The following is an 18,100-nucleotide window of genomic DNA, read 5'->3' on the forward strand; positions in this document are numbered from 1 at the left end:
TTCACATCCAGGAGCCCAGAGAGTTGCAAAGAAGATGAACCCAAAGAGACTCACACCAAGACACATTATAATTAAAGTGTTAAAAGTTGAGGAGAGAATCTCAAAAGCAGCAAGAGAAAAACAACTTACTACATACAGGGAACCCCCATAAGACTATTAGCAGATTTTTCAGCAGAAACTTTGCAAACTGGAAGGGAGTGGCACAATATAGTCAAAGTGCTGAAAGAAAAAAACTGGCAACCAAAATACTCTGCCCGGCAAAGTTGTCCTTCAGACTTGAAGGAGAGATAAAGAGTTTTCCAGACAAGCAAAAGCTAAAGAAGTTCATCGCCACTAGACCAGCCTTACAAGAAATGTTGAAGGGACTTCTTTAAGTTGAAACGAAAGGGCACTAATTAGTATCAGGAAAACATATGGAAGTATATACAATGAATATATTTTTGAAACACTTTATGCTAATGTTTTCTCCCCAACAAGATAAATTTCTTCAGTACAAGAACGTTGTCTTCTTTTATTTTTAATTCCCTGCATTGCTGCTGAGTGTAGAGCAGGTGTTGGTCAACTACAACAAACTGCATATTTTTGTATAGCCCATGGACAGAGAATGGTTTTTACGTTTTTAAATGGGTAAAAAAAGAAGTCAAAAGAAGAATATTTTGTGACACCTAAAAATTATATGCAATTCAAATTTCAGTGTCCATAAAACAGTTTTATTGGAACACATTCACACTCTTTCGTTATGTATTTGTTCATGGCAGCTTTCGTGCTGCAATAGCAGAGTTAAGTAGTTGCGACAGAGACCATATGTGGCCCAGAAAGCCTGAAATATTTAGTATCTGGCCTTACAGAAAAAATTTTCTGACCCCTTGTGTAGTAATAAGGAATATATATAGAAGTCTCTGCCCCTGGTTCATGAGACAGAACTCCTAACCCTTGTAAATAGGGTGCTAGCAGCTACCCAGGATGTATTCTTCTCATAGTGATAGCAGAAGTTCAGGAAAGCAAGCCAACCTCAGAAGTCCATCCCCCTTCCCTCCCTGTGCCTATTCCCCCCTCCCTCCTTTATATTCTATCCTTGAGATGGAACCAACTTATATAGAGGTATTAAATTGGATTTAGAATTTTTTTCAAAAATACAGAGAATATAAATAGAGACTACTCTTGTAGCTGTTACTTTGTTTTCTCAAATTTTAGCATTTACTCATATTTATTTCAGATCTTCATTTTTAATTATTTTGGGAATAAAACTTTACAGTTATGGTTGAAAACTCCATGCATCTCTCTCAAACTTCATTTCACTCCCTTTCTTTTTAAAGATAATCACTGTCCTTAGTTCGGTGTTTATCATTCCTATTGAAGACTGTAACATTCACAAATATCCATTGTCCTCCCCTAGGGGATGATTGTATTCATCCCCTTCGTTGATATTGGACTTAGCCATGTGATTTCCTCTGACCAATGAAATGTGAGCAGAAATGACATATATTATGTTCAAGCAAAAGCTTTAAGAATCAGTTTGTAGTTTGCTGTGTTGTCTTTTACCTCTGCTATGTTCCAGATAGAGGCTGCTCTCCCATCAGCGTGGATCCCAGATTCAATATCATGTGGGGTAAAGGTGTAGCCAGTGTGTGATAGATACGTAGCATGAACAATATAGAAACCTTCCTTCCTGTAAGCTGCTGAGATTTTAAGGTTATTACTAAAGCATAACCTAGCTTATTCTGGCTTCTGTATTTTCCATGCTTTTTTTAGTGTTAAATATTATGTTTATATTTGTATACGTGTGTTTGTATATTTGCTGATACAGGTAGCTGTTCTTTTATTTTCACTGCTATATAGTTGTGTATATTATTTGTTTAAATTTGTATAAATATGCCAGTTTATAAATAAATATTTAATTTATCCATGTTCATGTAGATGGACATTTAACTTGTTTCCAGTTTTATCAGTCAGCTACTGCTGTGTAACAGACAACCACAAAATGTCAGTGGCATAAAACAAGAAGCATTTATTTAGTTTGTGCATCTGCAGGTCACATGAGGTGTACTCTGCTGATCTCAGGTGGCCTTGGTTTGTAGATAGGCTAGGGGTCGGTTAATCTAGGCTAGAGCAGCTCTGCTTCATAGGTTTGTCAGTAGAGTTGTCAGTCTGCTCTGTATGTTTCTCATCCTTTTTAGACCACTGGGTTGTCCAGGAGATATTTTTCTCATAGTGTTGGCAGAGGTTCAAGAAAACAAGCCAAACTCAGAAGTCCATTTTAAGGATCCATTCATGTCATAACTGCTAATATCCCATTGGCCAAAGCAAGTCACGTGGCTAAACAAGTTATGTGGCTAAGCTTAAATCGAGGGATTTTCCATGGAAGTCAAGGAGAAGGAAGTGAATAATTGAGAACAATAATCTAACATGTCAGTGTTTTTATTATTACAAACTGTATACTGCAGTGAACATTCTTCCATATGTCTCCTGGTGCATATTTGCAAGAAGTTATTTTTAACACATACCTAAAAGTAGACTTGCTGGCCCATCTGATACATTCCTCTTCAAATTTGCTAAACATTGCCAAATTGATTTCCAGAGTAGATACAATAATTTATATTCTCTCCAAGAATGTATGAGTTTCCTCCTCTGCATCCCTGTTAACACTTGGTGTTGTCAGACTTAAATTTTTAGCAAACTGATAGGAATGAATTATTATCTTTGTGGTTTTATTTTGCATTTTACTAGCAACTAGTGAGGCTATTGTCTCTGAATGTTTACTGGCTATTTGCATTGCTGTTTCTATGAATTGCCTGTTTATCTTCTCTGCTCACTTTTCTGTTTTTAAATTATTTTATTGAGATCACATTAATTTATAACATTGTGTAAATTTCAGATGTATATTATTATATTTCAGCTTCTGAAAAGACTGCATTGTGTTCACCACCAATAGTCTAGTTTTTATCCGTCACCATACATATGTGCCCCTTTATGCCTTTCACCCTGCCCCCACTGCCTTCCTCTGTGGTAATCACCAATCTGTTCTTATCTGTGTGTTTGTTTATCTTCCACATGTGAGTGAAATCATATGGTATTTGTCTTTCTTTGTCTGACTTATTTCGCTTAGTTTAGTACCCTCAAGGTCCATCCATGTTGTCCCAAATGGCATGATTTTGTCTTTTTTATGGCTGAGTAGTATTCCATTGTGTATATATATATATACACACCATATCTTCTTTATCAATTGCTCTGAAGTCTACATAGTCTAATATTTATGTAGCCACTCTTTCTTTTGATTAGTTTTTCATGATATATCTTTTTCCATTCCTATTACTTTAACCTACCTATATCATTATATTTAAAATGAGTTTCTTATGGACAGCAAGTTGGATCTTGTTTTTTATCCAATATGTCAGTTTCTACCTTTTTTTTGTTTTGAGGAAGATTCACCCTGAGCTAACATCTTTTGCCAGTCGTCTTCTTTCTTTGTTTGAGGTAACATCTGTGCCAATCTTCTTCTAGTTTATATGTGGGTCACCACCACAGCATGGCTGACAATGGTGTAGGTCTGCGCCTGCGATCTGAACCTGTGAACCTGGGCTGTGGAAGTGGAGTATGCTGAGCTTAACCACTAGGCCATGGAGCCAGCCCCAATTTATACCTTTTAATTAATGTTTAGATGATTTACATTTAATGTAATTATTAATATGTTTTAGAGCAGGTCTGCTGGTGATGAATTCTCTAAGCTTTCTCCTTCATCTGAGAACATTTTTATTTTGTCTTCATTCTTGAAGAATATTTTCACTAGATAAAGAACTCTGGGTTGAAGTTCTTTTCTTTCAGCACTTAAACTGGCTGCTTCAAAGATATTTTTCTTTGCCTTTGGTTTTCAGCAGTTTGATTTTTTTTTTTTTTTTGATTTATCTTATTCTGGGTTTACCAGGCATCTTGAATCTGTAATGAAATTGCTGAAGACAAACAACATAAAGTGAGAAGAGGTGGTAACCAGGGAGGAAATTCTAAGAAGTACATATATTTAGGAAACAGAATAACCATTGAAGAAGTTAACAGAATCTTTGAAGATAATTGGGAGAAAGTAGAAAAGTAGCTATGTGATCTTAGGCAAATTATTGAATATCTCTAAATCTTAATTTTCTCATTTGTAAAATTAGGATAACAATAGCAACTAATTTGTAGGGTTATGAAAATTAAATGATATATGTAAAGCACATATTACAGTACATCCAAAAAATGCTCAATAAATAGTAACTTATTACAGTGATTATTAAGACAAAAGATAAAACCAAGTAACTACAGTATCTCATGTCTGATGAACTAGAACTATACTTTCTTTTGCTGGCTTATATTAGCTTGCATTGCTGAAAAATATAATCATTTTAATAAATTTTTAGGGTAAATTTAAGTATTAGACTGGAAAATGAATCTCTAACTTTTTGAGAGATAGCTGGGACTTCTCAACTAAAATTGTTCAGTTTCCATTTACCTAAGCTCTAATTTATAGATCTTGAAATGATATATTTGATTCAGTTGTACTTTTGTCTTTTGACAAAATTGAGTTGCTTTGGTCTTTAAAACAAATATCCTTTTAAATGTTCCCTCTGAGGCTTAAGCTGAGACTATTCTTACAGTATTTCTGCACTTTATTTTTGGTGTGGACTCAAGAAGAGAGTCAACTGCCACAATTAAAAGATTGTTAGACTTTGAAAATCAGAAAACAATCATTTAATCCTTCTGAACATCAGCTTTCTCATTAGTAAAACGAGGAAGATAGTGTGTACATTCACCCTATGAGCATTGAATGATTGTGAAAGTTCTTGGAAGAAAAGTCTAAGAATCATAGAAAGCACCCTAGGGAAAACAGCATAACATCCAGTGTTTCTAAGCTGGGACCCAAAGAGTTTGAGGGTGGAGAAATGGAAGGGAACCCTGTCATATGGAGTCACCAAAGAATCATGTTCAAACTACACATGCTGTGTTTTCTCCTCTCATTCTCCATACTGTGTCCCTGCCCCCCGTCCTCCCCGCCCCACCCATAATAATTAGGCCTGTTGGAATCTCTAGAGGAATAGTAAGGATAGCTTGAATTATTTCATACATCCACATTTCCCACACTCCACCCCTAACCGTGTTAAGAACTGATCTAATCTAACCATCTGTTTCATTTTACAGGTAAAGAAATGAAAATATAACAAGATGAAATAATCATTTCTTCCTACTTAAAATTATGAATCTCTTGGCCTATTTTATATCTGTATTTGTTTATAAATGACAGGAATTCTCAGTACATGCCAAGCTGCCCTTTAATGCCCCTCCTTTTTTTGCAAATGCACATAGTAAAATATTTTCCAAACTACAATAAAGAGCATTCAATGAAAAACATAAATCTGTTCTATCTTCTCCACGCCCCCAGTTCATATCACAGAAGCAGTCACTTTTAAAATTTTAAGTTAACTTTTGAGTTCTTTTGCGTATTACCCTAATAACTTAAAATGTGGCTAGTTTGGGGGCCGGCGCAGTGGTGCAGCAGTTAAGTGCGCGTGTTCCTCTTCAGCAGCCTGGGGTTTGCAGGTTCGGATCCCAGGGGCACACTGATGCACCACTTGTCAAGCCATGCTGTGGCGGCGTCCCATATAAAGTAGAGGAACATGGGCACAAATGTTAGCCCAGGGCCAATCTTCCTCAGCAAAAACAAAAAGGATTGGCATTGGATGTTAGCTCAGGGCTGGTCTTCCTCACAAACACACAAAAAAATGTGGCTAGTTTGAATTGAGATGTGCTATAATTTTAAAATACCAGAGTTTGAAAACTTAGTATAAAAATGTAAGATATCTCAATAAATTTTATATTGATTACATGTTGAAATGATGCTAATTTGGATATATTTACTTAAATAAGATATATTATTGAAATTAATTTTACCTGTTTCTTTTTACTTTTTTAAGAATGGCTGTTAGAAAATTTTAAATTATACATGTGGCTTACATTTGTTGCTCACATTATATTTCTGTTGAACAGTGCTGCTCTAATTAGTAAGCATATATTTCCCTTAGTTGATGTTATCAAGTTTTACTCATATCTGATTCTAGTCTGATTCTCATTCCTTTGTAAAGGACTAGGAAGATTTTTTTCTGAAACGTTTAGGATTTTCTTATTCTTGATATTCTGAAATTTCACAAGCATACACTGAATTGTAGGTAGTTTTTTGTTCATTTTGCTTAGAATACTTGGTGTAAGCCCTTTTAGTTTGTGTCACTCTTCAGCTCTGAGAAATTTCCTGCTAATACTTTTTGGATTATTTCCTCCCTATTTCTGAATGAATATTAGATCTCTTGGATTGAGTCTGTTTTTCTAGAATTCTCTCTTATATTGTCTGTTTTCCACCCTGTTGTCTTCTTGGCAGTGGTCCTGGGAGGTAACCTTATCCTAATCTTTTGACAGTATATTAAAAAATAGGGAGAGAGAGACAATCATAACTTCAGTTGTCTACAGCTCTTTCTTGTTCTCTTTTCTCATAGAAGCATGTTCTGCCTTTATGATTGTGATATCTTCTTGAATATCTGTGAGGTTTCAGATTAGATTTGTTCTTAAAATTTCCTTCTGTTTCCTGACTTATCTCTTTCTTTTGTAGTTCAGGGCAGGCTTCTAGAAGGTGAAGCACATTTTAGATAAGGAGAATGTGTAACCAAATTTGTAGAAGCTGAAATGCAAAAATCTTCCTCTGGGAGCAATGATAATCCAATCCTTGTAATACTGGGGGCATAATGAGATAAGGGCTTGAACTAGCATAAATATATTGAGAACTAAAAGAAAAGAACTGAGTAATTATACAAGAAAAATAAGTATAATTTGGAACTGATTTTTCTGCTCTAAAAACTCTCACAGCACCATCTAATTGAACTAGTTGTATGTTCCCTTGTAATGTTAAATTATTATGCATATATCTTTCTAACTAAATTGTGACTCTCCAAGGAAGGGCTTATATCTTACTTACTTATTTTTTTTTATATAAATATTTATTGATCAAGCACCATTCCAAGTGCTGGGATAAAGCAGTAGGCAAAGACAGAAAAATTTCTGCCCTCAAGGGCGCTTAATATATTTACTTATATCTTTCACAGTTCTTAGAATTCAGTGCTAGGTATTCCCAAGGTAAATGTTTATTATTTAACCCAACTTTAAAAGGTAATATTAAGATGGTCTATTTGTGTTTGTTTAGGTGCATTGCAAAATTTCTTTTTTGCAATGCACATTTGAATAATGTGGCTAAACCATCTAGTACATTTAATTGAATGATTGAGAACAAAACTGAGAGCTGTCATTTTTTTTTTGGTAGTGAGGAAGATCAGCCCTGTGCTAACATCTGCCAATCCTCCTCTTTTTTTGCTGAGGAAGACTGGCCCTGGGCTAACATCCGTGCCTCATCTTCCTCCACTTTATATGGGACGCCGCCACAGCATGGCTTGCCAAGTGGTGCATCAGTGCGCGCCTGGGATCTGAACCGGCGAACCATGGGCCGCCACAGCAGAGCGTACGCACTTAACCACTTGCACCACCGGGCCGACCCCTTGGGGGCTGTCATTTTATATGTTTTACTTGAGTTATAATCAGTGACAAAATATTGTTTTTTTCTCTTTTACAGACTTGGGCCTGGATCAGTTTATAGTAAAACGCTTTGATGGAAAGGTGAGCAAACTATGACACTTACATATATATCCTGTTAAGAAATTTTTAAATTTACTCTGGAATTATGTGTGAGAGATTTCTGAATAACTGTTTATCTTATCAAAAAAGCATGTTGCCTAGGTTGGGAGACCTATAAGTGCCTTCAGATGCTTCTACAGAAAGAATCAAGCAGGAAGTTCTTCTGTATTTTTCCATATGAGATAATACTCATGGGTTGCCTGCTGTATATGTTAGGGACTAATTCAGTGTATGTTGACATTTGAATTTTAATTCAATAGCCATCGTAAAGGTTAACAAGCCCCTCAATATTACATTTGCGTTTCTTATAAAAACACCTATCTGATTTAACCTTCCTCAAACTTTGATAATATGTATATAGCAATAATCCTAACTACAAAATTATGGAAGTCCTTACTAGTGCTTTTATAATAATTATGAAGACCACCACAAATTTGCATTATACTTACTTTCAATTCTTTATTTTATGCCTGAATAAATCATATAATAAATCATTCTTAAGTATAGAAAATGAAATTTTCAATTTTATTATCTCAAAGCAGTCAGTTAAACATGTTTTTCCCTTTCAGGCTGAATTCTCCAAAAAGAAAAAGAAAACATTACACAGGGTCAGAAAGAAAAGTAAAAGGTCAATTTTAAAGAGGAGGAAGAAAGTACATCAGAAAGAAGAAACAGCCAGGGATGGCTCTACAAAGCCAAAAGAGAAGGAAATCAGAAGGAAAATCATGAAGTGGCTGGAAAAGGCAGGATCACAAAAGAGAGTCTAGATGGGTAGAGATCAGGGTTAGAAGAAACTGATCTTGCAGGAATGTGTCAATCCTGCATCCTTAGGTAAAACTCCATATAATGGTAAGGTGAAGGTATAAGTGCTAAGGTCTTTTGCACAAGTGGAAAGAATGAGGAGCTGCCTTAAGAGAGATCTCAGCCAAGGCTTCATGCCTAAAAATTATCTTTCCCTTTCGGGTGGCACAGTGCCTCTATCTGTGGATATTCTCTTTTTAAAGTCACATATTCTAAAAGAAAGAATAATCAAAAAGAAAGAGCATTGAACTAAATGTTAGGAGACCTAGATTTAGTGTCCTGGCTCTGCTTTGGGACAGCCACATTTCTGATCCTTGGTGTCTCTACTTTATGTGTGATAAAGTACCATATCCATGTGAAGGGGTTACTGCAGACACTGATGTCAGGGTCTGATTTCAGAGTCTCTGGCAGGTCAGGCCCCTGTCTTATTTGTCTTTGTGTCACTCAGAGTCCAGCATATGCCTGGCATACAGGAGGTGACCAGTAAATGTTTGATGACTTAGAAAAAAATCACCTAGTCAATCACATATTTCTTGGAGGTATGACTCATTAAGCCAGTAGTATCTTATAGCAAAATCAGCTTAACAAATCACTTTTTTTGGTCATGGAAGGAGTCCAGAGTAGCATGAGAATTCAGTCCTCTATTGTTATACATATGTAAACCTGAAAACGTGTAAAAAAGTTGAATATGTGCAAGTTGAACAGCAAATTTACATGTCACAAGAATTTTCTTTCCTAGAGATCTCCCAAATATAAAATCCTTAATAGTAATTTATATTTCACACATACTCTTAATTTTTTTAATTTTTAAATTTTTATTTAAATTTAAATTTTAAAAAAAATTTAAAATTTTTCCTGTTTTGGCCAGTAACTATCCACTTGATGGTAAAAGTTTGCAGCTTCTGGCATAACTGATGAGCTCCACCTTTGTTTCAATTGTATTGAATTTATGAGCTCTACATTTCTTATCATAAGTGTCATTTGCATTTTTCTGATTTCCACTTATTTTTATAAAATAGCAAGAGTAAAATGCAATAAAACATTAAAGTATTTGAGTACCCACCTTGCTGTGGAGACAAATATGGCAGTGTTCTGTGTTTGGAAGGCAGACTTCACAGATTCTAGTTGCAAATTTTTGTGCACTGAAGCATAAAATTCTGAAATCGGAGCAGGAAAGGCAAGATTTAGGCATATCAATGTATAACAGTGTTTGAAAGCATAACTTGTATGAAAGTCAGGCACATGAAAGTTGACTTTATGGTACCAGGGCAACAGGTTCTGAAAGAGAATAGAGGAATGGGAGACTTGCATAAGGAGTTGTGGAGTTCAGCTGGTGACCCTGAGCCAGCCAGCTTGTCCGCTAGCAAAGAGTACAGATGTTTCCCTTTCATCCATGCTATGATATGCATATTTTATCCCTTTGCCAGGTTTTTCATTTAAATCCTGTATTAATTTCCATCAAATATATTCTTTTTTTTTTCCCGTAGCTTCCAAATGCATTTTGTGCTGGATGCCAACTGTTTGCACTCAGTGCTATCCCAGCATTTTTTTTTTTGTGAGGAAGATCGGCCCTGAGCTAACATCTGCCAATCCTCCCCCTTTTTTTTTTTTTTTTTTGCTGAGGAAGACTGGCCATGGGCTAACATCCATGCCCATCTTCCTCCACTTTATATGGGACGCTGCCACACAATGGCTTGTCAAGCAGCACATCGGTGCGCGCCAGGGATCCGAACCGGCGAACCCTGGGCCGCCGCAGCGGAGCACATGTGCTTAACCGCTTGCGCCACCGGGCCAACCCCCATCAAATATATTCTTAAGGTCTTGTTTTGGAGTGAAGGTTGTGCTTCTTAAATAGGATTTTTAAACTGAGTTCACCTCTAGTTTGTGTCTTTATGAATTGTCTTTTATTTCATATGCAGTTTAAGAAAGTAATTTCTATACTGTTTTTAAACCTTATGTAATGAACAGTGAAAAGTTCATTCAGTGTTTAATCAGTTTTTCCAGGGATTTTTGCCATGTATGAAGTCCTTCACTTGATAATTATGATAAGGATCAATGCTTATTCAATTGTTGATCTTATTATTTTCCCTTGGATCTTCATTACTCTTGTGTTCTCTCAATCAGAAAATCTTAAATCTTAAGTAGCAGTTTCCAGAGTATATAAATCCTAAGACAATTTCCTGTTGAAAAAACAGCTTTGTGTGGTAATTATAGTAAATTTCATGCATGATGGCCAGAACTTTAATAGAAAGCTAACACCCTAAAGGAATTTCCTTTTAAACTTGCTTTGATTTTCAAATGAATAATTTTCTCTTTCTCTCTCTTATTTTAACTTGGAAGATAAACTAGTTGTGAACTAGTTAGAGAAAGAAATATTTACTCCTATCCTCATATCCCACATTGTTGTAACTTTTAACACACCACTTAATAAAGTCTATTATTGACCACTAAGAAACACTAGCTTATTTTATTGCCTTCTAATTGAATTGTACTTGAGCCTTTTTGTCATTGAAAGCAAGAACAATTGTAGAAATAGTATCATTTTCCTGGGGGTGTTTTCTTATTTGTACTTGAATTTCATACAACCTCCAGATGCAAATAGAAAAGAATGGCCCAACTAATATTGGCAAATAATTGAATAGTTATTTCTTGCTTTGATACCTATCATCTATTCTCCTATTCTGTTTGACTAGAAAATTCCCTTAAGTAAACAGAACGTTCCTGTTTCAACTGATAGTCAATAAAACTGAATTTGATGAAGCAGCTTTTGAATTTTGGGGAGAATCTTATTCCAGAGCCCATCACTACCTTATGTTAATGTACACTAACCCCTTACTCTTTAGGTATTAGCAATTTCCTTTGTAGAAAAGTCATGAAATACGTTATTATTGGCGCTTGCGTCATTTATGCATTTCAAAACTATCTACTAATGGCAGGCATTATATAAAGAAGCCATAGTCAATGGCCTTTGGTTTTAAGAAAATATTTTGTAGATAAATGATATTCTAAAAAGTATTCTGACTAGGTTTAAAAGTTTAAAAACCTCAAAACTTGAAAGAGTTCAGATTTTCTCTTAGAAGATATTTGAAAATCATTATAAATAGCATATTAGTACTATCATACAGATGGAAATACAAAATATGGTCTGGCTTTTGTTTTAGCATAATATGTCTGATTGAAAAAACATACCCTCCTCCTGCAATGTCCATGCATTTTCCTTATGACTTGTTAATGCAGTTATTTCATGAATTTTGAATTATTTCTTTAATGAAAACTATATTTTTTCTGAGTTTAATTTTTTATCATCTAGTAATTGGTCTATAAAACAAAGCATCATTTCTAAGTGGAGCCTTTATATTACATAATCGTCAAATATTTCTTTCATTTAATCATTTAGTTGCTGTCTTTTGTTAGTGTGGTTTGTCTCAAGTGGTTTATACCCTTAATTTCCCATTTCTTTTACCTCTCCTTTTTTTCCTCAGCATACCAAAGATAAAAATTATTTTTTGTATCTTCTGTTCCCATTGCATGTCCTAGACAGTTTTCTCCAGATCAAACACCGCCATGTTTTCTAAAAAGTTACAGTAGAAAACTGCACGGTCTAGGTAAAATTGTTTCTTAAGTAAAGAAACAATATTCCAGCGTTTTGATATAGTCCTTTTTTCTCTTCTAAAAACTTTCAAGTTCATACTGTATTTTCAAGTAACTACAAGTTGCTTATTGAAACTAATTTTCCATTATTATCGTTCCACCATATATTTCTTTGTCAGAAAATAGATTTTTTAATCTTTCCTCCCTTCCAGGTTCCCTTTTCCCCCAACCTCTCCCTGAACATTTCAGAAATCATGCCTCTGGATTGAGTTTTTTTCATTATTTGTAATTACAGTCCCCTTAGAATCTCTACAATTTGGAAGAAAGAATTAATGCGTGTTTTATTTCCATCTCCTTTATGATACCTACAAGAATATTTGTTCACATGGAACAGGAAAACATTTTATATCAAATTAAAATGAAATATTGTCCACATTCAAGTGAAAGAGATAAAAATACGGTCAAAGCCTAGAAAGGAAAGTATTGATTACAGTGTTTATAACAGAAAAGATGATCAGCAGAAAAAAAGTTGAGAACCATAGTTAAAGATCAAAGCTTTAATAAAATCAAATGTTTTTAATTGCTTACTAGGTAAAAGTTCTTTTAAAAATATTGATAAATGAACTTTAAAATACCATTCCCTTTAGGGGAAAGTCTTCGTTCTTCAAGGGGAGTGTGGGCACGTTTTTTCCTGTAACGTAATACTTGTAGTGCATTATTCGAATGGTGATTATTTACTTCATGTCACAGATGAAATATGAGTCCGGAATAAAGTTGAGTATGATATTACTCCTTGGGATGTATAGTAAGTTAAGTAAGGGATTTCCTGTCTTCTAAGAAAAATGTATTGCAGATCAAGGAGATGTAACATAAGAGAGGGAGGAATGAAATTCTCATGGGACAGAGTTTGGTGAATCTTCACGTTTATTTGAACTGCTTTAATTCTGCTCAAATTTATATAGCAGGTTATGATGTTCTTATGAATTCTCCATTGTTAATTAGGCACATCTCTCTCTCTCTTTCTTTTGGCTTCCAGAGACTTGAAACCAGTCAGATCTAAATTCTTGGTGAATTGATATATTTATTTAAGTTTTTTTATTGATAAATATGAATATGTAGACAGATTCTTATTGTTTTTTTGCCTCATGTTTTTTTGATCCGTGTTTTCATTTGCCATATCAATCCCATCTTTAACGTAGAGTATATCACTTGTGTTCTCTTTCTTTTATAATAGGGAAGTTCTTACTTTAAAAAAAGTGTAACAGATTCCAAGAGAATGCATAAAGTATTTCAATTCCTTGAAGCCTGAAGTTCTCCACGAATATTTCATAGTCATATATTATTTTAGGGGTAATGATTTAGCCTTTTAAAAAACTCCATTAACATATTCACTCATTGGTTGTCAGTGGCTTATTTTTCCAGTTTAAAGTGAAATGTGTAAATGAAAAATGCTTGGCACTATTTGTCTCTTGAGGGAACTATTACCAATAATAATAATATGAAAAAGAAGAATAGTTGAGGCTTTTTGAGTGTTTATTATGTGCCAAGCACTGTTCTAAGTGTACATAACAACACGTAATAACTCATTTAATTCACACAACCACTCTTAGATAGCTTACTATTTTTATCATTTTACAAATAAGAAACTAAAATACTTAAAAGTTAAGCAACTTAACTTTTTTTTTTTTTTTTGATCTAATATATAGCTAGTAAATGGTAGAGCCAGGATTCCAAATTGGTAGGCTGTCTTCAGAGTTTACTGTCCTAAGCACTATCCTATGTCATCTTTCATATATCTAAGCTATTTGTCTATATGATCTGTTTGTAAATAGAAATTTCTCTTGGCAAGTAGTTCTTTTATTTTACTATCTTACTTAATGCTGTTTGTACAAAAAAAAAAAACTTGCTTTTCACTTTCTTTTTGCTAATAGTGTTGAAGTTAACTTTTTCTGCTTTGATAAAGTACAGCTAAACCCATATGAACCTGAAAAACCACATAGTGTTTCATTTTAAAGAAAGAAAATAGAGGTATACAATACCTGAATTTAGAAATCAAAATTTCAACTTCACTGTTATTTGCTCCATTATTTTCTCATATGCAATGAACACCAATTAGCATTTTAAAAAATACTATGTCTTTTCTTTATGGAAACCATCACTCTTAAAATGAGCACTGTCATCTGTATTTGAAAAATTGGATCTTGGCTCATTGTAATCAAGGTAATAGAGAAAATGTTTCTGTTACAAACATTATTTACTCTTTCAAATATTGATTTATGTGTTAAATGTAGCATGATTTGAATGGGGCTACTCATTATGTCGGTCTTTAGATGAGCAAAAGTTTAGAATGTAGTTATATTACCAAAGTGAATTCAGGTACTGATTCAGCATTTCAAGAAATCCTTTGACACCTGTTGCAGTTTTCTGTTTTGTCTTTAGTCCTAGATTTTTTCATCTTCTTTTCCATGCAAAGTTCTTTAAATTATTTTAAAACCATTTTCTCATTTTTCTTTCTTCTTACAAATTAGAAATTTTAGTTCTTTTGTATACACCACAGCCCTAAGAAAATCTGGCTATGGTGCCTGAAATATTTTCCAAGGGATTTCCATTTTGAGCATCTCATATTTGCCAGCCATATGTAAATGGTTAGTAGATGTTATAAGTATGCTTGAGTATGAAAAATACAACATTTTGGATTTCTGTACTTCTTAGTGTATAATAACACAGGATAAAAAGAATGTGACTTTAGATATAGACAGTCCTACATTCAAATATGAACTTGCCACATACTTGATGGGTAACCTTAAGTAAGAGACCGCTTAACCTCTCTGAATGTCAGTTACCTTCTCAGTAAAATCAGGACAATAGGTGAAGTATCTGGCTCTACAAATTACAGGTATTTTGCATGACTTCGAACCCTTTACTCAATTTATGAAAGGAGTTAGCTGCTATCATACATATTATCTTTCTTGGCTTATATGAAATGCTACAGAATAGCATACCTTCTACATAACTGCTCTCTCCATGGTTCTTTCCCTCCCAGTTAAATCAGCTATAAAAATCTCCTTGTGCTCTCTGTGTAATGAGCAATTGGCCGGGATTAAATAGCTAGTCCGTGAACTGAAGAGAGACCTTTGGTTTGATTTCTTATAAATCAAACTGAGCTGTCCTGTGTTCACAGTGATTCATCTCACTCCTGTGCTGTAAAATCCTTTGGGCCTCTGTCACATCAATCCTAGCCTTAGGCTTGTGAATTGCTAATAGCATATATCCTTCAGTCAAGAACTTTTGTCACGCTGCTAAGCTTGGTTTGAGAAGTATGGTAAGTTCAGGTCAAATTTTATTTCATAGCCAGTCAAGTTTATTTGTTGCAAAAAATCTTTAAAACCGTTTGATATTTGAAGATATTTTGGAGTGGTACCCAGCTAAATTAGCAAACCTAAACTGCTTCGTCACATACCAGCTTCCGGGATGGCTGGCTTCTTATTACTAATGTGAACAGTACTTTATTTAGTGCAGTGTAATTTTGCAGGAGACCTGTTTCGAAGTAATCATTCTGAACTCTTCCTTAGAGTAGTTACTAATCCTCTGAACTCATCCAAATTTGGTTGCCTGTATGTTAATGTGGGTGGTAAATCATTGAATTTGCCATGAAGTTAAAAAATATTATATCCATGAAACCATAGTGAGACATCCTGATAGGAAACCTTAATTAAAGAAATGCTTTTGGGCCGGCTCCGTGGCTTGGCGGTTAAGTGCGCGCGCTCTGATGCTGGCGGCCCGGGTTCGGATCCCGGGCGCGCCCCGAGGCACCACTTCTCCGTCCAACACGAGGCCGAGTCCCACGTACAGCAACTAGAAGGATGTGAACCTATGACATGCAACTATCTACTGGGGCTTTGGGGGGAAAAAAATGAATAAATAAAATCTTTAAAAAAAAAAAAAAAAAAAAGAAATGCTTTGACTACCCGTGAAAAAAAAATGAAATGTTTACTTTCTCTTTCTTTAAGAAACAGGTAATTATTTATGTGATTTTTTTCTTATAGTAATATGAAGTTTTTCTGCAATTGTATGTTTCATGTTGGGGAGGTTAGGAATTGAGTTTTTGGGGTTTTGTTTTGTTTTATTGTACCTAGCAAAAATATATAAAACATTTCTATGTGTTCTTCATTTCCTATTTCCAGGTGTTCAGTGATTTTATTACTGATCTTAATTGGTCCTTTATATTTATAATATTTTGTGATATGTATTTGATTTGGGAGTTTTTGTTCATATAATCAATGTCAATTTTTTTCTTTTTCTCATCTTCTGATCAGGATTTCTGGCAGGTACTGACTCAGCAGCATGTGCTTTAAGTTAATTAAAGTTCCAAAATCCATAATAATGCTTCAGGGACAAAGGTTCAGTGCATGCTCATGTCCTTTCCCTGCTCCCTTAAGAATGATTCAGTTCCTGTCACTTTAAATTAACATACTTTATCTTTAATATGACAGTTCAAACACTGCACAAGTCCTTGAGAATATAGTACCTAGCACAATTTAAAAGGAAGTTTTAATATTATGTGTCACACAAAAGGTCAAGAAACTATTTTAATCCACTATATTGCATAAGGGATACTCGGGTTTTGGGTTGTTTAAATAGTCTCAGTTGGGATGCCATGTTCCTAGTTGAACTGTAACAGAAATGGTGAGACGACAGTCACCTCTAGTGAAAAACTAATTTTTTTTCTCTCGAAATTTTTTACATGATAAATACAGGTAAGCAGTTGCTTATTTGCACTTTGCTCAATAAAATGGCTTAAGGGGAAACAGATGGAACATTTAGAAAGACTTCATTATTTTGCTTTTTTGAGCTAACCAACAACTTGAACTTGGAAAAACAATCAAATACATGGAGAAAACTGTGAAAAAGAATATACAGATTGTAGGCTGGCAAAGGAGAATTTCAAGGACATGCCTAAGAAGTACTTTTTAAATTGATCTTTGAAGGCTTAGACCCTTTAATTATAGTTTATAAATTATTAAAATTTATTCATTTTAAAAAAAACATTACCCTTGCAGTTCCTTAATAAAAATATAAAATAAACTGAATTAGAACATCTTTTGGTTTAAAATAATTAATGAAGATCACAGGGTGCTCTTCATTTTTATAAAACATTTTGCTTATGCTTCCTTGTTTTTATTTTATTTATTTATTTATTTTTGTGAGGAAGATTGGCCCTGAGCTAGCATCTGCCAATCCTCCTCTTTTTGCTGAGGAAGACTGGCCCTGGGCTAACATCCATGCCCACCTTTCTCCACCTTATATGGGACACCGCCACAGCATGGCTTGATAAGCGGTGCGTCCGTGCGTGCCCAGGATCCGAACCAGCGAACCTCGGGCCGCTGCAGTGGAGCGCGCACACTTAACCGATTGTGCCACCAGGCTGGCCCTGCTTCTCTGTTTTTAAAATGGGATATATTTTTAGTTGTCTCCTTTTAGTAGTCTCCTCTTATTATTTCTCCTTGCCAGACCCCCAAACCAATCATCCTGTTATTGGTGCAATAGATTATCTTACCTTTGCCTTTAACTGCATTCTGAGACAAACAAATACTTAAATAATTATGTCAAAATAATTTATTGAAAATCCCATTATCAATATTGCTCATCTCGGAGATTCTGTTTTAGAATAGCTGTGGCACAACCATCATGCAGAGCGCTAAGGAGAGTAAATCAGATGAGATGCTAACACCTGTGATTGAGGAAAGCCACTTCCAGTTCTCTCATTATGGCAGGACAGTTTGTAGGAGGCAGCTAAAAATTCTTCCTTTCCTTTGGTAATTGTATGGTTTAAGCCTTGAAGATTTAAAATGATTTGCCCCAGAGAGGTGTCCTTACTGGAGAGTGAGAAGAAGAGAAAGAGATAGGAATTAATAAGTGCTTGGAAGTCTCTGCAGTCTGCAGCATTGAGTAGTCAACCACTATAGTTGACAAAAAACACCACTCTTCTTTAAACTTTGACTATTGA

The 18,100-nt window shown here is 34.7% G+C and overlaps 1 protein-coding gene across 3 annotated transcripts in view; it reads left to right on the forward strand.

The window, feature by feature from the left end:
• Positions 1–18,100, forward strand: part of MICU1 (mitochondrial calcium uptake 1) — a 252,362-nt gene that overhangs the window by 102,005 nt on the left and 132,257 nt on the right. For 2 of the 3 annotated variants that reach the window (XR_015552458.1, XM_004426996.3), the window contains exon 5: positions 7,640–7,683. Coding sequence is in view for 2 of the 3 variants with exons in the window: in XM_004426996.3 (XP_004427053.1) it covers positions 7,640–7,683 (44 nt within the window). In the remaining variant the exon portion in view is untranslated. Of the gene's footprint in view, positions 1–7,639; positions 7,684–8,270; positions 8,445–18,100 lie in introns of all 3 variants that reach the window. The other variant, XM_087432045.1, reaches the window with a different exon arrangement.

Source organism: Ceratotherium simum, chromosome 6 (genome assembly GCF_057802395.1).
Source record: "Ceratotherium simum simum isolate JZ-2026a chromosome 6, ASM5780239v1, whole genome shotgun sequence".
In the NCBI taxonomy this organism is placed as follows: domain Eukaryota; kingdom Metazoa; phylum Chordata; class Mammalia; order Perissodactyla; family Rhinocerotidae; genus Ceratotherium; species Ceratotherium simum.